The 25,104-nt window shown below is 39.0% G+C and overlaps 1 protein-coding gene across 1 annotated transcript; it reads right to left on the minus strand.

Moving 5' to 3' along the window:
• Positions 1–1,938: 1,938 nt before the first annotated feature.
• c1qtnf12 (C1q and TNF related 12) lies at positions 1,939–25,104 on the minus strand. The gene is made up of 8 exons (XM_058410901.1): positions 23,993–25,104; positions 12,458–12,562; positions 12,198–12,309; positions 10,661–10,842; positions 7,820–7,928; positions 5,816–5,909; positions 3,484–3,562; positions 1,939–3,391 (listed from the first exon to the last, which is right to left on the minus strand). The coding sequence occupies exons 1-8, from the start codon at positions 24,164–24,166 to the stop codon at positions 3,293–3,295; spliced, it is 954 nt and encodes a 317-aa protein (XP_058266884.1). The 5' UTR covers positions 24,167–25,104; the 3' UTR covers positions 1,939–3,292.

The following is a 25,104-nucleotide window of genomic DNA, read 5'->3' on the forward strand; positions in this document are numbered from 1 at the left end:
TAATTATGCATCTAATGTAATTGCACTGGTTGAACACCAGATGTCCCAATCTGCAAGACCCAGAGGGTAAGCATGCTGGCTCTGATCCGATAGAACTGGATCATAATGACCAACACACATTATGGGTTATGTAGATACACAACCACAGTCTAACAGTTAAAAAGATCCCTTTGGTAGCTTTTAAATGATCTCCAAGCCTCTGCAATCTACAGTGCCTAAGACAGAGGCTGCAGAAATCAGGCATTTTAGCCGACTTTGGAGCTCTATTTTCAGTAAGAATGTCTCAGAGTCTGGTCCTGAAACAATGCAGCTTGATCATTTTTTTCCAGGTCTATTCAATTTATACATTTTTTTAGCAATTTTAAGTGTTTTTATTTGTTTTCAAGATTAAGGTAGATGAACCTGTACTAGTCTTAACTGTGAATGAAACCTAATCATGACAAGTTGTTACAATAACAGAACAGAACAACAAAAATAATTCTTTCACACCGCCAGTTCTTGATTATTTTCCTATAACAGCATCTCCTTTAGTGGTATATTCTTTAAGGGAGTTCCCTGAAGCAGCAAGGTAGTATCAGAAAGTATGAAAAGTATGAAGAAGACCCACTGACTTGTGCCAGTGCAATGAGACAGTTGCGTAGAACCCCGGTTACTGAAAACCATATGTGTGACTGGCAAAACTGTGAGAGAAAAAAACACCTTGTGAAATAAATAAATAAATAAACAGACATATTTATAGGTGTCTTGTTTTTCACGTCAGTTCCCAAAAGTTAGTCAAAGGCTGGATTTCGGACATCATGCTGTGGTGCATCCCGGTGGCTGGCCACAGTCAGCTTGGCACCGCTGCTCCTTCACACCTAGGTATTTGAGGTAAAGCAAATGACTCAAAGCTGTATTTTCTACTCCACTGCACCAGGTTTAACCATTTAGCAGTGTAGTGCATTACACCACTGGAGGATTCTAGAAGTTAAAGGAAAACTCCACCGTCAACAACTTAACAAGCGTTTAATAAGTAAAATGTAAGGTATATTTGAGTGGACATTCTTGAGTGGACATTGGACATTCTTGAGTGTACTTTTTTTAAGTATAAAATTTGACATTTGTTGTTTGGTTCATGCTTCTGACAGTGGTGTCAGTGCTGACAGTGGATGTATTCTTCATCGCAACCCTAAAGAGAGTGATGCAGCAGTGCTTTAGTCGTTCAGTCTGCCCAGCTCTCTAGCCACTTCATTTATATACTCTAGCAGGTACATTTCTAGAGTTTGATCAGTACTTGACCACAGGCTTCTGAAGAGTTTTACAAAGGTGCTTCAACATTTCTAGGGGGGCATCTGGAAAACAGGAAGTCCTCATTTAGCTAAATACAAGTCCACATTCTACTCATTAATGGTGATAATCGTCAGCCTGGTAGTTACATCCCCTCGGCCATCAGATACAATGTCATGTTATAGTTTATTTTATATGATTAAAGTTTAGGTTTCCATGGTGAAATGTAAAGGAAGGAGGAGCACAGTGAGGGGGTGGGGCTTACATTACGATCGGCTGGATTCAAATGATGTAAATGATAACAGTCAATGAATAATAAAGACTTTCAGACAAATCTACTGATATCTACCTCAGGGGAAGATGATTTAACAGAAAACTTTTCCTAAATTTTACAGCTACGTTTTCATAGTAAAAATGGTCAAACACATCAACTTCAACTTTCATGCTAATCACACCATCAATACCATCATGCTAGTCTTTTCATAGATCGCTTACTAACCTAGCCAGGTCTCTGTCATGATGCAGTGCCCTGTCTTGTGTACCTGCAACATGTTTTGGAACTGTGAGTCCAACATATTCCATATTTACTGTTTTTTCATTTCAGATTTCTCACTAATATGATGTTTAATGGTAGTGATCAAGAAAAGAAGCTTTTGCACTTTTGTTTTTTGGAGCTAATCAACAAAGATGGTTTAATTTTTCTAGAAAACAGCTGTCTCTAGCAACGTGTCTTTCTATCACACAAAACCATTCCTTTTAGAGGGTATAACAAAAATACAGCATCAATTAATTAACACAATACAAATATGTTAAGGTTTCAGGGTGGAGTTTTGCTTAAAGATTCGTAAAGCCAGGCCAGGGAGTTTGACCGTGATAAAAGTCAAAGTTTGGCATCAACTTTCTACAAATATCACTTACATTTATTGAATGTAAAAAGGTTCCAGCTTCATGCTACAGTACAAACTCCTGTAGAGTAAATTTGCTTACAAACGGTGTTTTATTCACATTATTTATTATCGCTCTCATATTGATATCCTAATACTCACATAAATACTTTAAACAATTGTATTTGTACTCATATATTTGTCTGCTATGAAATAAATGAATTTGGCTTGTCCACAGCAAGCACAAAGAAAAAAAAAAACAATGAAGAGGGCTTGTTGTTGACGTGGTTTTCACATCCGGAAAACAGGAAAAGAGTGCAACAGGAATCACTCTAACATGTCTAATTTGTCACGGAGACGCCGCTTGCCATGTGGCCGCATACATTCCAAGGATCCTAGCTCAAATCTGGAAGTCTTCTCAAGCGGGGCATAAAGAATAAACACAGTCAGAATCATTGCTTTTTATGGTGAGCTTGATCGCCTCCAGGTTCTGCCCTTTCGCAAGCTGGCGAAGGTGTTCATTACGAAGCAATCACAATTCATTTTCCGAGTGCAGGTTGTTATGGTGTGTTATCTATTGTGTGATCATTAGAAGTCAACAAAGCAGGAGGTGTGTACATTAGAAACGGGAATGGCATCAGGAGGTTCTGTCAGGTTCAGCGAGTCCATAGCCAGCATCATTTCAAGAAATATACCTCATCTTCTACGTCAGAGCCGTCGATTTTCTCAAATAATTAATCCGTATCATAGTCATTTTTTATTCAGTTTATCTTATAATATATCTTTGTATACTTCTACTGTAGATTATATATGTATCACAAAATAAATTCTGTTCAATATCATATACCCCGATAAAAACAAAAAAGATATTTTGTCGCATATGATTTTTTTTTTTGCATGCCTACAGCTGAATTAAAGATCCACATTGTCTTTTCGTTCCAAGCTGTGATATGAATTGCATCCGACTGTCTTTTACCGGCGGCGTAAAAACAGATGTGCCACAGTCAACGCAGTGGTTCAGTTGTCTCATACTGAAGCATTTGCAGAGCAGTTAGCTGCCTCTGGCTGTCCACTACATGATTCAGTGTTGGATGGCAGTCCAAAAGGAAGCAGTCTTAGATGGGAGGAAAAAGGAAGGGAGGCTATACCCCCAACAGCATGCCCATGAAATCCGAGCCATTCTGTATCGTGATCGAAGCTCCTGCTGCGTTGTCCACGAATATGGAAGTGTACTGACCAGCCTGATGAGAAAGCACAATAACACCGGTCATAAGCATTAAGCATTAAGCTGTACTGTCCTTCTGTACTGTATGTGTCGGTTTTAGACTCTGACCTGCAGCTCCAGCAATCCGTGAACGTACACTGTGAATATCTTGCTGTTACTCTCCAAGCCAACGATCATCTCCAAAGAACTACACAGAGAATTAATGATAGAAAGCAATAGATAAAAGTGATTTTCAGAAATTTGTTTCCAAGAGGTTGGAGGATATACAGAAAGATGGAACAAATATTCAAAAAATACATATAGAAGCAATAACACAGAACAGGATGTGAATTCTCAAATCTGTTTGAAGCTGTTATGGGGTTTAGAAATGTGTGAAATCTTTTTATGAAGGATCGCTCAAGGCTGAAGCTCTAACTGAGGGCTCATGCTCATGGCAGTCGAACAGAAAATCAGAAGTGACGTTCTGACTTCTGAAGATTCGCGGAGGCGCACTGGTACATCTCTGACACAGCTCTCAGACGGAAAATGAAGAATTTGTCACGATGAATGAATCTTGCTGATGGTCTCTCTGAACTGCCTTACTACCTCACATTCTTAGCCTCTGTTTTTAAAAAAAATGTCCAGAATTTTTGTTTTTTATGTTGCAGTCTATCATCACTCTTAATAGAGTAGTGACATTTTCTTTTACCATAATCTTTCTGCACTGGTGTTACTGGCGTGTTTTGCATCCTGTAATATGAGAAGGACAGAAAACCTTTAAGTAAATAATCTTTTAGCACCCAGGTCAGATGTTTTTGCAAACACATTTCCACGCCTGTTGTTCCAAGGACCCTGTTAAAGTCAAAGGTGCTACCCTAGAGGTCACAGGTTACCAAGGATACTGGACCAGGCTGAAAGTTTGAGGACATTTTTTAAAGGCCTGCTCCATTTTAACACAGGAAATGCCTTGCTGCTTCCACACAGGCCGGAACAGACGACATAATTTACAGCCCGTAAATTTTGGCTCAAGATAAACTGGCGTCCTAAGACTAATCAGGTTTATGAACCATCCCTTTCGCGTTTGTGCAGGGCGTAACTAGAGCAACAGCAAAAAAAAAAAAAAAACAACAACTAATTACTGCTGCCTTAAGGGATTTGCCTGGATCTGCCCTCGTTTCTCTTCCCCTTAGTGTCTTTTTTTCTTAAGCTAAAATCATTTTCTCGTTTGATTTCTCGAAGAGGACTTTTACGACATGCATTCGCTTGCCCAAACCACTTAAACAAGAACCACATGGTCTTAATTCCAAGAGGAGCCCAAAGAAAAATACTAATTTTCATCACCAATGATGTATTCTCCGAGCCGGGGTCATGCATGAATTTATGAAGATGTGGATACGGTCTGTGGAAACAGAGTCAAAATCGAGCATTTGGCTGTAATAAATACATGAGGGGAAATTATACAGGCGACTGACTTTCTTACCAAAATTGCTGTTATAAGCAAAGATGTCTCCCACATGGGCTTGTTAACAGAGTTGACATTGTCTGACAACAGACGGAGCTCAAACCACCGAAACTAACATAGGGGCCAAAGAGAATCACACAGAATGTGATATACAATTATACATATCAGATTTTTAGAGTTTCAGCATCGTAAATCGGTCCACAAAGAGCAGCGACATGCCGCTACTTAGAAACGCTGGAATAATGGAATCATACACAGCGCTAAGAAAGTACAAAGTACTAGCACAAAGTAGCAGAGTCACACAACATGTTTTCGTTTCGCATCGGGTGAAATAAAACAGAGAAATGCATTACTTCTTTCAGATGAACAGCATGTCCATACAGCTGTCTGAATGCATTCGTTCAGAGCTCGGGTTCTCACTTTTATTAGTCAGGTGCTGCTTTAAAGTATTCATAAAATAGCTTTTCATCTGTGGTTTGATTGTATACTCACAACATGTTGACCAGCTTGAATTATTTTATACAGTAATGTTGGAGAAACCTCAAACCCCTTGCCGAATCTAAACACACTTGAGTGTGGCTACATAAGCTGGCTCGAAATGGAGAAGTGTATAATGTGTGCAGAAAGACAATAAAGACAATACTGCCACAAAACCACAAAAGCTACAAATTCCACCATGTTGAAAATGGATAAAATTGTAAACGTTTGCAGCTAATAATCTGCTACTGCTGCTCCTGTAGAGCAAGACCCACCTCATTGTTGGGGAAGGGTTTAGGGGGTGATACATACAGTAATTGGTTCTAAATGGACGATTGTGAAGATTTGCACAAACATGAATCACAGAACCTTTCATTTCAAAGTTGTCATTCCCGAACCCATTCAAGTGATCAGATGACTAATAACTCAGAACTCACGATTAATGCAACAGTTTTACTACTGTACAAGTTTTAAAAATTTTATAGACCCCGTTTGGAGAACCAGGGAATCCTGAACACTCACGTGTATCGATGGCAGAGAGACTCGATGCAGATCAGGACTCTCACGTTGTCTCTGGCCCTGAGTTGATTTTTACTCCTTTTCACCTCACTGTGGTCTGCAACAAGAAAACACAATCAGCTTCACGCCTGGAGCTAAACAACTGGAACACTCCTGCGAGTGTATTCAAACATTGTGAGGCAAACTGAAAGAGAAGACGAAAAAAAAGAAGTAATCTGATTTTCCTTTACTGAAGTAAACATGGCATAAAGCCTGCAATGTCATCAGCAGTATAAACAGTAAGGTACTGGCGTGTTACTGATGGTAAGTGCCAGGGAACTGAGGGAATGTTGTATACCACACAGAGACAGAGTCGAATCGCAATAGTCCAGAATGGCCTGAGCGTGGATTGAGGCGATATTTACAAATTTGCCACGGGATGATGGGGATTCTATCATAGCTGTGTACTGAGAGATAATGGCTGAAGCAGAACTTAGAAGAATTTGCCCCAGGAGAGGATTCTAGGGCACAGAAAAATGACAAAGCATAAAATTAAAAATGACCTAAAATGAAATATTTGAACACACCGGCATTTGAATTCTCGATTCTGATTGGTCAGAAGTTATTCATTCATTTTCTATGACAAAGCAGTGATGGCAGTGAGTTTATACTAATGCACTCTTTCCTGTAGGTTAACGTTTCTATAGTAACAGGTACTTCACAGTGTTTTGTATAATACGGACGACCACAAAATACTAGGAATTAAATATCATTAATTAATATCTATCATATATTTATATCATTCGGAATGAGTCTCCAGTGTCAGAGCTTCATGACAGTCAGTAAGTTTTCCACTGAGTGGCAGACATCTTTTTTTTTTTTTTTGTCATATTAACTTCAAGAAAACAAAGGCTGGTGAGAGAACATTGGTTTATAAATGTTATAATGTAAGTCACGACATTTTCATGTAAAATTGCAATAATCTCCTGCAGCATAAGAGAAATAAAACTCTTTGAGTAGATGTTGTTATGAGAAAATAATTTGCGTCCCACTTTACACCATCCCATCATTTCCTATAAGAGCATGTCCTGTACTGCTTTAGTCTTTAGTTACTGCTAAGTTACTACTTAGTTCATCCTTAAATACTCTTTAACTATTCCATAGTTACTACATTGTTACTGCTGTTCCTCAGTTACTGCTTACATACTTCTTAGTTACTTTTCAGTGGCTTCTTAGTAACTTCTTAGGTATTCCTTACTCACTCTTTAGTTACTCCTTTGTTATTCAGTAATTCTTCTTTAATTACTGTTTATTTACACTTTCTATACTCAGCATGAACAAAACTGATTATCTTACACTATTTAAAGTTTACATGTAGATATACATACTTAGATGACTATGTATGTGCATTATTCACATACATATATATATATGAAAGAACGTACACGTGAAATCGCCAGGATTTCAACAGTGTGCCACATTTTGACACTTTTTTGTTTGTTTCATGAGTCTTGTCAGGTCACAAATGAGATTATGGCCAATAAAATAAAATAGGAAATTTACAAAAAAAAGAATTTTCAACTTTAAATTTACATAAGTCTAGCGTAGTTCCATTTAGGTTAGTAATAAGCAACCATGGCTATCACTATCAGTATCATCTTGTCACTTCTTTTACTATCACTTCTTTATCTTCTTTATAAAAAACAAAACTACATATTTGATGTATTCTCTCAAAATATCCAAATATACCTGGGTATGTTATACTGAAATTTTCTGTAAGCAATGACTTTTCTGTAAGAAGATTACCAAGCCCTTCAAAGGCTAGATTACTAAAGACTGCCCACTTCTATATAAGTCTTCTTTATACTATTAGCTCCCTATTACAGCTAAAAAAAATACCAGTCATTTCAAAACAGCTTGACAGCTTGATTGCAGTATCGTTTGTTTGCTTGCAGCAGTATTGTATCTAATGGATACACAAAACTATTTCCAAGCATTAAAAAGCTAAGATTTATGTGATCGTCTTACCAATATGGACGTTGGCAGAGAACTGATAAATTCCGGTGATGGGTGCTGTAAATCGGCCAGTGGACTGATCCATCCCCGTTCCTCTGAGAAAGGCACCTTTGGCAGGAGGCTGGATGTAAGAGGCAAGTGAGAATTACTGAGCATGACAAGCAACCCCAGACACCAAAATACCAACTTCTATGTTGCATTTATGAAATATAATCTATTAATCATTACACTTGCGAAAAAGACCCCTGCATAGAAAATGTTGTGTCTTTTGAGCAGCATTCCAAACTATGAAATGTTTTAAAAATGTCTTCTTTTTTTTAAAGCAGTTTAATATGCTGCAATATAATAAGCCCACATACTGTTACGAAATAAATCGGGTTCGGTTTGGGAGCAGGGAGAAGTTAAGGGTTCAGAAATATTTCACATTCTGCCAAGACGCTTCCATTCCTGTTTTTGATCATCGCTGTATGGGGCGGTCATGCCAGGCCGCATTATTCTGTATTACGCCTTCCGAATCTATCAGAATGATTTTGTACTTTGGTGAAAGCTATTTTTTTCCTGACAGAAAATAAACTCATATAATAGCATTTAACTGGACTTTTATCATGTCATTCTTTTGTGACATGAAAGACTTGAAATCAGCATTTACAATGCATTCTTTAAATAAAATACGGTTGTGATTGATCACTCTGAGAAAGGTTTCAAATCGCCCATTCTTCTACACAATTTATAACAACGTTCCAGCTGAGTGCACATTCTATTACTGGTAAGAAATCATGCACCTTTAAACTTTGATGCTGTTTTAGCAGTGGGATGCTTGGCACCGCAGCCTTTTATTGGGGAATCTTGTCTACATTCATCAAAGCCCTATTTTTTTCCATTCCTGGTGCAAAGGCCACTTCACAAATCACAAGGGTTTTTTTTCTTTCTCCCTGACGCTCCCTTATATGCCAGCGTCTCACTTCCCAGCACCGGCCGTGTCAGAATGTCACAAGACATAGCTCTTCCCTGAAGCAGTGTGCCATTTCAAACAGCATCTATTTTTTTTTATCCCTACCGCTCTCTGGTCCAAGTCCCAAACAGTGTACCTTTTTGTTCAGTGCCAAGAAGGCAATGTGGCACATTTGAAAAAGGAGATATTTTTCAGTAGGAGGACTGTGAGAGGCTCAGGTTTGCTCCTGCCTGGATGATTGGCTAATCCAGACGACAAGAGCTACTCACACTGAGACACATTGCTCCAAAATGTGGCACATAGTTTACAAAAATGTAGCGATGAGGACACCACTGCAGAGCTTGCATGAATATTACATGCATAAATATTCACCCTGTTCCCATATTTTGTAGTGTAACAGCCTGGCAATGAAAAAAGACTCAGGAATCTACATAAAATAGCCTATAATATTAAACTTCAAAGAAAAAAATTAATATAGATTGCAAAATTATTAATGAAAGTTGTTGTGATTGCAAGAGTATGCACCTGCATTGCTGTAAAATCCCTAGATCTGGTGCAACCAGTGGCCATCAGAAATCTCAAATCAGAAGCTGGTCACAGATTAAAGATTGGTAATGGATAAGTGTTAAGAACAAAGCTATAACTGGGTGTAGTGGTGAAGGGTACTGGAATGGATGGTGCTGAGGGAAGATATCCTGTTTGGTTTGATGAGATAAACTCAAGATTTTATTATTACTTTTCAGTGAAGCATGGTGACTGATTGCTTCTCTGACTAATTTATCAGCAGGATATTCTTTTTTATTTAATAAAATAAACTTTTCTATTTAATAAAATAAATTAATAATTTGTTTCTTTTTTTACAGCTAAAAGATGTTTCACTTTTCTTCTAACAACCTTTAGGAACAGCTGTATTTATACTGCTATCACATGGCACTTTAATTGCTCACAAATAAAAAACCCCATTTAACTAATTCACTGATTTTTTATTGCACCAGTGTTAATTAAGAGGTTTCACCCCAATTGGATGAATGGCACTTGATCCAATTACAACTTTTATGTTTCAATTCAAAGAATTTCGCCAACTATTGGGCTCTTTTGTGTTGATTCATGACACATGATGCCCCAATTAAGCCCATTTTAGCCATTCTAGTTTCGGCTTGTAACACTACAAAATGTGGAAAAGTTCAAGAGTGGGTGAACACTTATGCACTGCACTTTAAGTGGAACTTGGATCAAAATCAAAGTGGTTCACAAAAGCCTGGAATTCGTGCAAAAACAAGTCGCCACCACCAACATTAGCACTTAAAAGAGGTATTATTTAGGACCACTGTATGCTTTTAAATGATGTTACCTTGCGTCCTTTATTATTACATTATCATTAGATCTTCTCTGCTCCTGTCTATCTCTTTCTTTCTCTCTCTTATTGATTCACTCATTATGTTCTCCACACAGGCTCATAAACCAAAGGCGGCCTGTGATTTCACTTCAGCCCACCTGTTTTTGTTTTTATGCATATGTGCCTTTCATGGCATTAAAGAATAAAGTGAAATGGAGATATGATTGCAAGCGATTAAAGCTCTTTTGATGAGGTAATGCACAATGAGGGAAGATAAGACATAAAACAGTGGGCGCAGAAAGAAAAACAGACAGGGTAAGGATAGATGTTGGAAGAAAAAAAAAATCTACTGCCTATCAGTAAGAGTCACATCATGATATCATTAGCAGCCTCACCTTTATATTATATTATATTAAGGCAACGCTGAACTATTGCGGAAAAAAATGGCTGTACTCATTATTTACCCAGACTGTGTGTCACCTCCAAACAGTATTCATCTTTTTAAAAGCTTTGCATCAATTCTCGCTAATACATTCCCCAGTGAGGAGATTTTTATAACACTTACTGTCTGGAAGTTCTGCAGCTCAGTCAGAGTCTTCTTGTCTACTACGACCGGACCTCTGAGCTTACAGTGGAAGGCTTCTTCAATCCTCCGGTACGATGCCATACCCTCCAGTGCCAGCAGAGTTGTGGGCAGCTGGCTCTGCCCGCTTGCCTTATCCACCATCGCTCTCCTCTCTGTGGCTTCTGAATGAACACAACAGAACAAAACCTTTTCAGACATGCCAAAATAACCGCCACAGAAAGCTAAATTAAAACATCTCTTTCCACCTTTCAAATCATTTCTATTAGTTGTTAATTTAATGGATTGGAATTAATGTGACTGAATTAAATATTATTAATCCCAAAGTGATCCTTTTAATCATCCTCTTTCAACTATCCAGTGTTGAGGAGTAGCTAGCTACAAGAAGCAATGCTGCTAACTTAGCTACATTGTAGTAGCTTAGCTATTTTAATTTCCAGTAATTATCTACTTTTTTCAACAAGTTGTGTTGTAGCACTATGAGCTAGCTACATGACACAATGCTGCTAGCTTAGCTACATTTTAGTAAAATAATCAAAATAATATCCAGTAAGTAGCTACTTTTTTCAGCAAGTAGTGGTGTAGCACTATGAGCTAGCGACATTAAGCAATGCTGAGAGCTTAGCTATGTTTTAGTAGCTGAGCAATTTTGTTGTTGTTGTTGTTTTAGCTAGGCTAATTTCAAAATAATGTAGCTGTTCTGTGAGCTAGCTACTTTTTACCAAGTAGCTTGAAAAAATTAGCTAGATAGATAGATTTGCAGATATAAAATAAACAAAACGAATTGTAGTAAGCTCTCTCTCTCTTTTTAATTTTTTCATATTTTTTTTTAGTTCTCATTAAGAGTTATGTAGAAATAGAGATATTGTCTCTATGATGGTATACTCTGTACAAAGCATGTAGATTTTTATTTTATGCAATAAATTACCTGCATAAATGAAAATGTTACCTAATGCTTTCCCTCAAATTAAAAAAGGCCCTAGCTAGATCAATAGAGCTAAGATCTTCCACATGTGCTTATGGACACCCGTTTGAAACTTGGCCTAGTGTATATTTGCTTATTAATGTGTGAAAACCTTGAAAACCCCCAGGCTCTGTGTGTGTCGAATTGTCAACACTCAACAGATCAGTGGTTTAAAAAAAAGCATATGGTTAGCATACACACATTTAACAGGCTAATTATTAGACCATGAAAGCTCCTTGTGTGTAATCACAGGTTCTCTAAGTGGTGTTGCAGAGGCTAAGATCTCCTACAGTGGCTTTTGTAGAGCATGTTTGAGAATGTGTGAAAGTGAAGGCACTGGAAAACCACAGCCGCGTCGACTGCGTTGTTCAGCAGATCAGACTTTCTTTTTTTTTACGCATATGGGTAGCATGTGCAGATTTTTAACAGCTCTATGTCTTAAGCTCATGAGAAGCATCTTGTCCAGTCACAGGTGCTGAGATTTCTAACATATGCAGACGGATTGGTTTTAAGGTGTCTGTGTGTGTGTGTGTGTGTGTGTATATCAGAACACACCTTTGATCATTTCTTTAAATTCCTTTAGCAAAACCTCTTGAGTGACCTCTGCACCAGGGGCCCCTGGTGGACCCTGGGGTCCTGGAGGGCCAGGAGGTCCTTGAGGTCCTGGCTGAAACATAACATACTCTTAATCTCTGGCTCGAAAGTGATAAGACATGTCACAACATGACATAATAGATCAGATCAAGAAAGCAAATCAAATCAGATTAGAAAGCAAATCGTTGATGTATGACGCAGTATGATTTGAGATTCAATACCAGAGGTCGCTTCCTTTTCCTGCACTTTGCTGGGAAATTGCCAACTGGCCTCTTCACAAAATCCATCCATGATCCATGTGGGTCTACTCTTTGGCTCTCTGTGACCTGAATAAATAGATTTTTAAAAATTTATATTTATGTATGCTGTTTCTTTTGTAAGCGTATAAGCATGCAAGACTTTGTTCTTGATTGTAGACTTGGCTTTGGATACACATATCATTGATCACTCTCCCCGTGTTCACACATTTTATTCTTATTTTCCTCTTCAATGAGCCTTGGAGGACTGCACTAATTATGTGATTTATCAGACATGTTAAACCGGAATCGTTCTCCACTTGGCATTCGGTGTAGAGTATTGTCACTAAATCCAATGAGTCATAATTTCTGCTTACAAACCATCACTGGAAAATCTTGCCTAAAGATACTATTAAATGGTGCCAGACATCAAGGCAGGTTGCTCTCTCTCTCTCTCTCTCTGTCTCTCTCTCTCTCTCTCTCTCTCTCTCTTTCTTTATATTGTTCTTTCTTTTTTCAATTAGTTTTGTGGCATGTTATGCTACCACATACCAAGTTTAGTCAAGTTTATGAATACTGCTGTTAAAGTCAGTGGTCAGGTTTAGGGTTAGGATCTAGGGTAAGGGTCTAGTTTTGGGGTTAGGATTAGGGTCTAGGTTTGGGAACTAGGGTTTAGGGTCTAGGGTTGGAACTAATGTTAGGGGTTGGGTCTAGGGTTAGGGTGGCATTAGGGTCTGGGGTTAGGTTTAGAGTCTAGGGTTAGGATTAGGATCTAGGGTTTGTCACATTGTGGTTATCTAATCTTGACCATCTTGATAAATCTAATATAATGCACACATTTTGCCTATAACTTGAGCAACCTTAATCTTAACCTGGACCAATATTCATGAATCAGCGAATGTGTTCTTTTATTTTGTTTTCCATTTTATTCCTACAAATTATGCCAAAATCCGTTAGAGATATGGACATTTCACAGCATCCAACCTGCGGAAATATATGCAGGTAAAGGTTAAGCAAGCTGAGTGTCCTAGACTAACTAGCCAGGTATTTTCTTTGCTGTTTTACTGTACGTTTGGTAATAAACTTAAATATCACTTACAAGTTATTGCCTGTTGAGCAGGTAACACTTGCTGGTTAAGATAGATAGCTAATTATGTAGCTAGAAACATGTGTAAATTAACATGAGCTAGCTGGAAAGTCACTGAACCTAGCAAGCTACTAAAACCCTATGCATTTGGCTAAGTAGGATATTCAGCTAAAATGACCTTTATTAGCATACTGTTGATAACAGCGATGGTGTTCACATCAGCATAGCTCACTTCCTTAATTAACATAACTGTTCCAAATTGCATTCGTTTATTTTATTTTTTTGAATAGTTTTATTAGTTTTTTTAAGTGATTTTTCACCAGAGAAGCCTTACATATTATTACTATTCTTACATTTACTCAAGTGAGTTATTCATTTAGTAGCAGTATTATTATTATTATTACTATTATTATTATTATTATTATTATTTACTGACTGGAGACACAAGTCAAAAAATAAGAACAATAAGGAACCACAGTGCAGATGCCTTAAGTAGACTTTCTTCAGAGTGATATGGTGATGGTTGTAGAAGCAAATAACCGATGATGCCTCAACTAAATCCGAACAACAACCCAAACAACAACAATCTATCTAAAAAAAGTAAACCCCAATACCTACAACAATGGCTTTACACTCTTTCTTAAAAGTCAAGTGACTGTCATGGAGATAAAAGTGAAGACAGAGCAGAGTCTTAGAGACGAGGTGTCTAAAATGGAATTTGTTTGGGTTTGGCAGCCTGGCATGGATCACTTATCTGTTAAACTAACATGTCATTTTTCATTGAAGAAAGACTTCTGCTTTTTCTTATGCAGTGACAAAGTAAACCCTTGTTTTGTTTTGTTTTGTTTTTAATCTCAAATATTCAGGAATGAAAGGGGTTTGTATTTTGGTTTTGGTTGGGCAAGGTTTTTGTTCTCTCTCTCTCGTTTTTCTTGTGACAGCAGACAAAATAAACAACTTAACTAGCACATGAGCTTCTTGCGTGTTGGACGTCTTTGTGTTTGTGTTGTGCCTCAGGAGCCCTGAGACATGTAAAAGACAGACAGGCTCAGTCAATTGTAAATATATTGTTAAGGCCAAGAGTAATTCTTCAGATCCTTCCCACAAAGGTAATTGGTTCCTCATTGTTCCATTTCCTGGAACGTTGCCTGAATGCTAATAGGAGTAGGATTGGCTAAGATTGCTAAGGAAAGTAGCTCAAGCTAGCCATATATTTAGTGTATATAGAATTTAGCTGGTAGATGGCAGGTAACCAACCTTGCAAAAGATGAACAGTGAAGGTCAAAGATTCACATTATGATCAAATGTCCATTGAATGAAGATTGAAATAAATTGCAGCACGTTGTTCCTCACAAATTGTAAAATATCTTTTGCAAATCTGTAAGATTTCTCATTATATAACATTTGTGAGAAACAGTGTTAGGGCTCATCCATGTGGATTTGTTCTGGGTTCTCAGGTTTCCTCCCACAAAAGGCAGGCTAGAAAATGGTGTGTATGATAGCCAGGTCTCCCATCCAGGGCGTATCACTGTCTTACGACCAGTTTGCCCAGGATCCACAGTGAGAATTTAGCAAAAGATTGTTCAAGCACAAGGTCATTTACATCCATGTTTTCTACGGAAGTCTGGAGGCAGACGATGTTCGTCAACACCTTTTTGAAACCACTCAAAATATATGACAACCCTCTGCGAACACTGTGGATGAACAGACTCAAATCATGCATGTGGAGACACCATCGTTCTCAGAAAGAAGGGGAGTAGTGAGCAACAAGACAATGCATATGAGCTTTGTAGAATTTCGCACAGGCACAGCACTCCCATCTTAACAGACCAGCGTAAATGTGGTGCAAATGTGCCACTGCAGAGCCTGAGGGGAATACATAAGGCTCATCACTGCTGTGTCAAGAAACAAGCTAAGGATTGTGAGCACATAATAATAAGAAGAACGATACCATGCCCCTAATGTAGCACAGATCGGTTTCAAAAACCAGGATGATGATGATGACGACGACGGTGCCAAACCACCGTCTTTATTCCAAATAATTCAAGAAGCAATCTTTATTGTCTTGTTTGTGAAACAGCACTCATGCAATGTTCTTTGTAAACAGAAGCGGCAACATGACTAGCGTGGAAAAAGCTGCTACGCTGAATTATGTGAACATTTTGAGAAATGCCTGTCATGGATCATGTCAAGGAGCTCGTAGCTCAGCATACCTCCACCTACGCACTTTTATGGACCTAGTTTTTCCTCTGATGATTTGGGTTTGTGGTTGTTAAAATAGCAGTGCAGTTTGGGGCAGGGCTGCCAAATACTCCATTATGGGTGAGCTGGTGGAAAGAAAGAATTTTACCCAATAATATAAGCCTCCCACTGAAGTAATCTAGAGAAGATGAAAGGAAAACACAAAGCTCCATAATTTATTAGTCTATGAATAAAACACTGATGTAGTAGGGGTGTCAAATAGTATGTGGATGTTGGATACCTAATAGTTTTGCTTTAACCACAGAAACACTAGCACACGATGCACAGTTCAATATAATCAGGTCTGTTTTCTTTTCTTTTTTTTAAGTTATGCAGTGCCTAAGTAGTGAAAGTTAGTGACATGTGTATGCCTGCAAATACGCAATTACGAAATAATTTGACCACAAAATGTACCTGGGCATGAAGAAACTGCAAATTGTTGCTTTTGCTGCTTTTGGTTTTGGATTTTTACAAGAGCAACACTGTACCTGTAAGTTGTGACATGCTATAATTGTCACGTTTTTTCTCAGTATGGTGTTTGCTGCATTCACTGAATACTTTAGGCACATTCGAGGCTCCACATGACTTTAAAACAGAATAGCTTCACATCAGGCAAAAAAAAAACCTCTCCAAAGTTCTGCCACATAGTATTTGTTTAACATTTAAAGGAAATTTGAAAATGAGCTTATTTTGAGCAACAAAAGTGGGAGGAACGAGAGGCTGCCTGCCACGGCAAACATAAACACAGCCATTAAACTATTTTGTGGCCGCCATCGACAGCCATGCAGCACTGTCTCTTTGTGGAGAGGCTTAATGATTGTTTAGGCTTCATTTCCATGCCATTACAATCAGCTTGGTTATGATTAATATAATTCCAAATATTCGCGCCATGACTATGCATTAGGCCTTAATTTTTTTCCATTGCATTTACTGACAGGCGTGTAGGCCGTATTTCTGCAGCCTATAATTAAGCCCACGCACGCACAGACTGCAAAGCTAGACTAAATATTGCATAAATAATGAATCTTTACAAATCGGGTGCCCCTTACACCAGACATACTGTCATGTTTTCTATTTACTTCTATCAGATATAGAACATAAGCTATTATGTACAGTGGGGAAGATGGAAGCAAGCCAGAAAAAGCATTGCCCAGCTCTGGAGAAAGCAAGAGGTTGGTCTACATTTATAATGAGGCCACTGAAGCATTCTGATGCTTGACTTCTGCAACTCACCCTCGGATAATTTCACTTGGATACTGACCATTTGTACATGGGAACCGCTGAGGTAATCATAAAGACTGCCCTGACCTCATCCCAGCACTCGTTTTCACAATACTCTCTCAGAAAAATGCTACTAAACTGCACCTTTTCTTGTCGTTGGGGTGAAACTAACAACAATAGACTTTTTATTCTTTTAGTAGTACACAATATGGCCAAAGGTGTTTGGACACCAGCATATATATGTATAAATATACTTGTATACACACATTTGATGTTCCAAAACCAGATGAATTAACATGGATCTCTTTTGGTTTCCTGGGAAGCCTTTTTTCCAGATTATTTCCAAGATTTTGGAATGTTGCTCTGGGGATTCAACATGGAGTTGGGTACTGATGTTGGGTGAGAAGTATTGACATTTCAGTTCATCCCAAAGGTGTTCAGTTTGGTTAAGGATCTGTGAAGTGAAGTGCTCTGTGCAGGACACTCGAGTTCTTCCACTCCAACATTGGTACACCATGTCTGCACACAGGAGCATTGTTGTGCTGGAATAGATTTGGGCCTCTTAGTTCCAGGGAAATTGTAATTCTACAGCATAGAAAGACTAAACAATTCCATGCTTCCAACATTGTGTTTGGAGAAGACATATGGGTGGGAAGGACATGTACCCACATACTTTTAGTCATATATGTAGACTAGTCATATATGTCTTCCTTGAGAAAACCACCACAGTGACAAGAAAAGAGTCTGGTGCCTCTCAAGGTTTCTTTCTCATGTTGTCTCAGGGACTTTTTCCTTGCCACTGTCCTGTCAACATCTGTACTCTGTGACAAGGTCTATTGTCTACTGTAGAAGCAATATGGAACTGAAACAGAATTGAAGTTTTACCTTTAGTGAATATGGGTGTGTGTTATACTGTGCACTATAAATGTAAAGAAAGGTGAAGCTCAGAGTGAGTACTTTCTAATGCTCTTGCTCTGCATGATCTCCCACAGAACAAACTGTGCTGATTGCCATCAGTAAATTCCAATGTGCTGCAGTTACTGTACACAGTCACCAGATCTATAGATTACAGTTTCTTTCATATAAAAAAAAAGGTTGACGGGTGTTTAGAGAGAAAAAACAACAGCCACAAACTCGCATTAAGATTGCCTAAAATGTTTAAATTTTCCCCTTTCATTATAATCTGTGGACTGATCATGTTTGTGGACAAAAATCATCTATTCAAGACCAAACATGGAAAATAATTATGTAATAATGTAAAAGTATCCGTACTTAAGTATTCCCAGTTGGATCCTGCGCTCAGGTTACTGTCTGTCCTGATTTTTACATGTTGTCACCATGTGGGTTTCCTCCAGCTTTCCAAGGTTTCCTCCCAACTCCTAAAAACATGCCAATAAGTTCTTTGGCGTCTTAAACCTTTTTGAACCATTCATGGTGTATTCCCAACTTACCCCCAGTATTCCTGGCTAGGATCCAGACCATCCCCTCCTCTTCCAAAAAAACAAAAAAACTAAACTCATTAAAAACACATCTAAAAATCACCCAACAATGATGATATGGTTGGAAGAACTACAATTTCATTTTTCATTCAATTTCCTCAGAGTACACATGGATGCCATTTGTGAGGTTCTCAAGACAGAAGTAGATCTTTTGCATGTTTTTTTTTCTTAATTTAAATAATTATAAAACGTATGACAATTAGCACGCATATAAATCCTTGACACCTTAAAATCTTGAAACTGTTTGATTGTCCCTGCAGGTGAGTTTTTTCAAAATGAGCTAATTAGGTTCTACTGTTATTGTCTATGATTTTCCACATAATAATAATAATAATAATAATAATAATAATAATAATAATAATAATAATAATAATAATAATATGGTTATACTATGCTATATATCCAAACCAAGTGCTAGTGTTCAACCTCCATTTTGGATGTGTTGCTTTATGAAAAATGGTAAAAACACATTTTGCCATCAGATTAGGATGCAAATTTGCATATGAAAGAAATGTAGTTTAAGACTATGAGCCATATTCCAACAACTTCTATTGTAAGAAATATGATTTTGCCTGCAAAAGAAAAAGTAGTTTTATTTCTTCCTGCCGCTCATATTCACAACATTCTCACGTCACCGGCACACATGAAGATTAGGACATTTGTCTTCCTTAAGGATTTGGCAAAAACACAGAATGATAACTGTTAACAGTTGCATCAGTCATCATCTGCAGTAAGCATTTTATCCTACAATGGGTTGCGGAATGAGACGGCAGGGCATCCAGGGCGGTATGCGCACACACATTGACACCTAGGGGTAATTTAACAGAGCCAATTCACCTACTTGTATATTTCCAGGAGGTGGGAGGAAATCGCAGAACCTGAATATTAGAAAATTAAAAAATGCATTTTTAAAAATATGTGTAACCTAGCCTTTTTGGATATGTAGTGCAGATTAGGATTTGTATGGAAATCTGTTTGTAACTGATCTCACAAGGGTCTCATATCCGTCCCTTTTCCAGTCCCTCCTGAGTGTCTGTGATGAAGATAAAAACACGTGTAGAGGAGAGCTGTGAAGGTGAGCTGACTGAAATGGAATTTGTTTAGGTTTGCCGTCAGGACACGGATCGCTTTTCTGTTCAACTAACTTTCCTTTGCTGAACGTCTTTTCCTCTTCTTATACTGCAACAATGTAAGCTTTTGTTTTTTTTTTTCATCCCTAATGAATCGAATGAATGGAGCCTCTCTTTGTTTCAGCAGTTGGACATCATTGGCGTGTGTCCTCGCTGTTACGCTCATCTCCCTCTTGCCATTCAGCCTCCATTCCACTCCAGTGCCTCGTTCCACTCTGGTGCGGAAAAAATCACCTACATTTTACACGTGATCATATACATGTTTTCGCATGTGCGCTTGAGAGTAAAACCTACTAATTATACCTTTCATTATGTTATACCCTTAGATTTCACATGAGATTGTGTGACATGATAGATAATACCATGGGACAAATTTATATAAATCTTGAGAAAATCACGTGAAGAAAAACTCAGCATGTGTGAAGAGTCTGATTGCTACATGTGTAAAATTCTTCTTCCTCATGGGATTATTAGTCATAGTTAATGTCCATGTGACTTTTCTGTAAGCTTGGACACAGGATTGGATCCCACTAGAGGCCCCAAGAAAGAATAAAAGTGGCACACTGGGAGGGGATGAACAAAGCGCAATGATGCCATGTTCCCGGCGTTGCTTTTGACGGTTCGGCGGACAGATTTACAATCTCGATAATATGAGCGCATTGGCGGCACGCCTCTGTGCCATACCTACAATTAAGTCCTGGGTTGATCCCAAGTCATTATGCCCTTTGGGATCCAGCATGGAGATACAAATAAAAATGATCATTTCACTGTGTGTCAAGCAACATTTTCAAAGGCTTTCATTGAACAGGTACAGTGTAGTTTTCATTATTTCATATTCATCACTCCTTCCTGCCAAAGGTTTGACAGCTAATATGTTCCGAACGGACGAATATAGACGTGGCTCTTTTGTGTATGGTGAAATATTTGTTTGGCAGTTGCCATAAAGTTCCTTTCATCACATCCTTACGTACACAGTGAAACAGTTAACTGCTGTGTTATTACTCGAGAGGAAAGTTGGAGAGGCGCCCATTAGGCCCATGGGTCATTAAATCAGTGACAACAAAGACGGCTGTATCTAATTTACACCGCCATCTAGCACACGTTTACAAAACACGCCGCCGTGTACTGTATGTGTCGAGAATGGCTGGGAAACTTTCCATGGATGGAGATCTGAGCTGAGGTTCGCTGGGGCCCTGTGTTGTTTTTAATCTTTTGGCAGTGTACACATTGTATAGATATTTTTGTGTGTGAGCGAGCGTATATCGAGTGCGCATTCCTTTGCTAGTGAAGACATGTGAAGAGTAAAAACCACAAGACCTATTATGAGCTATGTAGAATTATTCGACCCACCTCCTTCCACAAGACTGAGAAGAGGCTGATTGGAGCATCACACCTGCTTTTGTGCAGAGATTACAGTGCAGAGATGGAGGCTGAAGTGGCTGCTCATTTTCCTCCTTTTTTATCTGTGGTAGGTCAAATGGATCATTTATGTCACAGAGATCTTAGTTTGTTGATGGCTGCCGTGATTTTGGGAAGCACTTTTGATGACAGCGATTAATCTTTCCCATAAAGTTGTTTAATGATAGCTCTGCAAAACTTCATTCAGTGACTCAGTGGTTAAAGCTTTGGCCTACTGATCAGATGGTTATGAGTTTAAATACTGACATGGCTGAGCTGTCGCTGTTGGTGCTTGAGGAAGAGCTCAGTTGTATCACATCTTTGGATAAAAATGTCAGCCAAATGAGCAAAAAAATGCAAATGTAAAATGTTCCAGGATTAAAATGGCATTGTTTGAAGCTTCAATTATGATGTTATCGCACTGTTCTGTGCACATAATTCCTACATTTATGTGTATTTGTTTCTTTGATTTAAGTTCTGTTGAGTTAATAGAGCAAAAAGATTCATAATAATCCTGGGAAGAAGAATATAAACAGATCAGTGTAAATCTCAGGGCTGCATGAAAATCTTTGTATGGTATTATGTAAAATATGCCAATAACAATTTTTATAACATCACATTTGTCATATTTTGTTATTATTTATCGTTTTTTTGCTGCTGCTGCAGCAGCATCCACTAGAACATGATAATAAATCAAAATAATAACTTCATTTTACAAGATTGCTCGGGCATCTTGATGTTGATTTAATTGTCCAAACAATCGCAACATGAAATTATTAATCAAAGCTGAAAAAAAATAACACGTAAGTTCACATTCATAGTTCCAGAATGTGCAAATGTTAATTATGCCTTTGGTGTGAACACAGGGGTTAAGTTCAAATATTCCGAACAATAAGCGAGGTGGAAAACGAGAGAGCTTACTCCCGTTTACTTCTTGTGAGATTATAAGTTGTATAAGGATTTGACATATTGTCCTTTAATGCCTTCTAACATGCTTTAAAACTCTGAAATTGATCTTCGGCCCATAACCCCGGGAGATCAACTTAACCCCAAGTCCATAGCCCAGGTGATGTTGTTTGGCAGTGACACAATCTGGCATAACACAGGGTCTTAACGTGATTATGTCATTATTCCCTGATCGCATGGGACTAGATGAAAAGAATGTAAGCAAGACAGGGGCAAAGCAGCTAATCCTCTTCTAGGTGTCCTCTTTCAGGACCCTTTCTGTGAGGCTTTGTGAGGGGCTTACACGGCCTGCTGCCCTGGTTTTTCTTTTTTTTTTTTTTCTCGCCCTATCGGATGTCCCAGACACAGTGGAGTCAGGCTGGCCTGAGAATGACAGAATCAATGGGCTGGGAAAGAGCTCTGCCAAGGGTCTTTAAATATCTCCCCACCTAAACTTTCCCAGGAATTACATCATGGCAGATTGCCTACACTGGACCACAGCAATAAGAAGAAGAAGAAGAAGGTTAATAGCAGAAGAAAATATATTGTTGGGTGAAGCCTCCAGAGCTTATGGTGTCTGACCCAAGTGGCTTCTGAATTAAATATTAAAAATATATATATTACAGCGTCTAATTCAGCAGAGTCCTTTAATTTTACACTGGGTTTATTATTATTATTATTATTATTATTATTATTATTATTTTATCCAAGAAATTAGATGCCATTAATCAGGTACCGCCTAACCTAGTAGCACATATACTAAATCATTAACCCCCCTAATGACTTGGAAATCTTAGACCTTGCTCATCTGAGTAAGTCCAAGACATCTCACTATTAGTTTCAGGGAAAAATACATTTGTTGTGAACAAACTAAGTGAAGCATACAAATCATGAAGCGTACTGGTATGGAGGCGGCGAGCCAGAGGGAGTCATTTGAGAATGCCAACACAATGGGTGGGCCGAGAGAGGCAAACGGTCCAGTGGAAACCATTATATCTAAACAATACTTATGCAATAAATAAACAGGGTTGAACTGGCAAAACATTTGTCATGGTAAAGCCTGAGGATATGCATGCATACTTGCATTCAAACTCAGTCACCGCATGTGGGCGTTCGTGTCGCCTGACTAATGCTGAACCAGCCCAAAGTTAATGCTGACATAATATTGTACATGTTCACTTTGGAAAATGTTATTTTTAGGAGGGAAAAAAACTTCAAAATACATTTGTGTCGCTCTGAGCTCCTGAGCACCTATAACTGCCACTGGCCGCAGCTCATTAACACACTGAAGGCTTAATCAGTAAGGCATCTAGAGGTGGACGGGGACTAATTGATGCACTGATCAGGCTCCCCAAGTGCACATTCCTCACATACCTAAGCCATTCATCCATTCTGGCCTATACATCTTACAGTGCATTGCACTTTCTCTCTGTTTCAATATCTATCAGCCAATCAGTACACACCTGCTCCAAACAGGCTAAAGCCCATGCTCTGTCACTTATAGGCTAATTCCATGGGCATATTCTTGGCTGACTTGTCAGCATGGGAGGAAAAGTAACACAAATAGCCCTGAATTCTACTTTAGCCTCTCTTTTTCTCTGAGGCAAAACAGCCAAAGACTTCTACACTTACTCTACACACAGACATGATTATGATGGTCAGAATAAATCAGTTGGGTTCCCTGCTGTCTGATGAGTCCTCCAGATTTGCTCTGCTTAAAGAAATGTTTTAGGGTACTGTTTCCCACATGTTTCCAATATGATATCAAGACTAATGTGGCTACCTATTGTTAAAGACACTGCTTGAGCATAACCAGAGGAAGTAGACGAGTTTCTGTATCTGCATGTTTTTGATGAATAATTTTCTGGTTATAATTCTCTGTGAGAAATAGTCCTAACTCATTTTAGGTGAAGATCCACTCCCAGCAAAGCCATACACACAGAAAGATGTGAGAGAACAGGTTAGTGAGAGGCAGAGAAATTAAACAGGAGTCATTTACCTTCGTGCTCTCATCCTCCTCCTCGCTGTTGGAAAGTGTGGTGTTGAACACCTCGGTATGCTGTGGGGTCATCTCCTTCGGCCTCTTGCGCGCTTTCTTGGCCTCAGCCCCTTCCAGGAGTGTGCAGTGACTCCAAAGCAGAGCTGCCAAGGCGGCTAGCAGCCAAAGGCGCATCTTTTGTTCTCCAGTCAATATCGCAAAAGCAGTCTTCAGATCCTTCTTCAAACCAGCCTCACTTTGGAGTGCACACACCCCTCTGTTGGGGACAACTGGAGTTTCCCCAACTATGCTTGGATTCAGTGGAGCAAAATGGTTTGACGGACAGGCACTTCAACTCAAGAGACTCCCTTCTTAGGAAGGAAGGCTAGAGGTGATGATGGTCTCAGTAGGTAGTCAAAGTAAAGTTCACACTAAGCTGAGCAGCTCACTCGACTATGAGGAGTGTCAAGTAGAGCAGTCCTAGGGAGTGACAGATCGCGGCTGGTCTGACAGCAAATAAACCCATTAGTGAGATTTTTCACGCTTCCTGCCCCACTGGGGGTGGAGGGTACCATGGGGCGCCTGTAGAGGAGGGGCCAGGAGCCAAGGCAGGGGAAGGAGGGGGCTGGAATGGTGGGTTCCCCAGATCCCCTTGTTCTTTCTCTGGCTCAGAGGCTGTGATGAGACAGTTGTGATGAGCTGGAGTTTCTCTAGTGAGTGTAGTCGTCTGCTCCTGTAGGTGGAAGAAAAAAAGTCCTTGGGGAGTTAGAAGTTAGAGTCACTCCAGTTGTCTTGACCTTTGCCCTTCTTTCAGCTTTGTTTTCTTTCAGGGGAGAAAAAAATGTTTTCCTGCAGACACCTTCAAGCAAGCTACAAAGAACGAGAAGGACTTGGTGGAGACAGCTATTGCTGTGTTTTCTTGTCGATGTAGCCACTTGCACACTCAACTCAGAAGCCCCTAAGTCAACAGCCAAGTCCAAAACCACAAGCACACACACCTCCGTGTCTGGGCTGCGTGGTGGGTCCTGCCTGCTCTGTGCCTGCTTGTTTCGACACACTTGCTTTTTCCAATCTCATGCACTCCTACACTCCCCAAACTTCCTGACTGAAGCATACAGGAGGCTCACAGCAGA

The sequence above is a fragment of the Hemibagrus wyckioides genome, linkage group LG15 (assembly GCF_019097595.1).
Source record: "Hemibagrus wyckioides isolate EC202008001 linkage group LG15, SWU_Hwy_1.0, whole genome shotgun sequence".
NCBI lineage: Eukaryota > Metazoa > Chordata > Actinopteri > Siluriformes > Bagridae > Hemibagrus > Hemibagrus wyckioides.

Bases quoted from the DNA above. Each gene is read 5' to 3' on its own strand.
- c1qtnf12 (XM_058410901.1), bottom strand. From the start codon at position 24,166: ATGCGCCTTTGGCTGCTAGCCGCCTTGGCAGCTCTGCTTTGGAGTCAC. The intron at 10,843-12,197 runs GTGTGTTCTGAT...GTGTTCATTCAG, and splicing joins ATTTAAAGAAATGATCAAAG to AAGCCACAGAGAGGAGAGCG. The intron at 3,563-5,815 runs GTGAGTGTTCAG...TTCTCTGTGTAG, and splicing joins TCTCTCTGCCATCGATACAC to TTCTTTGGAGATGATCGTTG.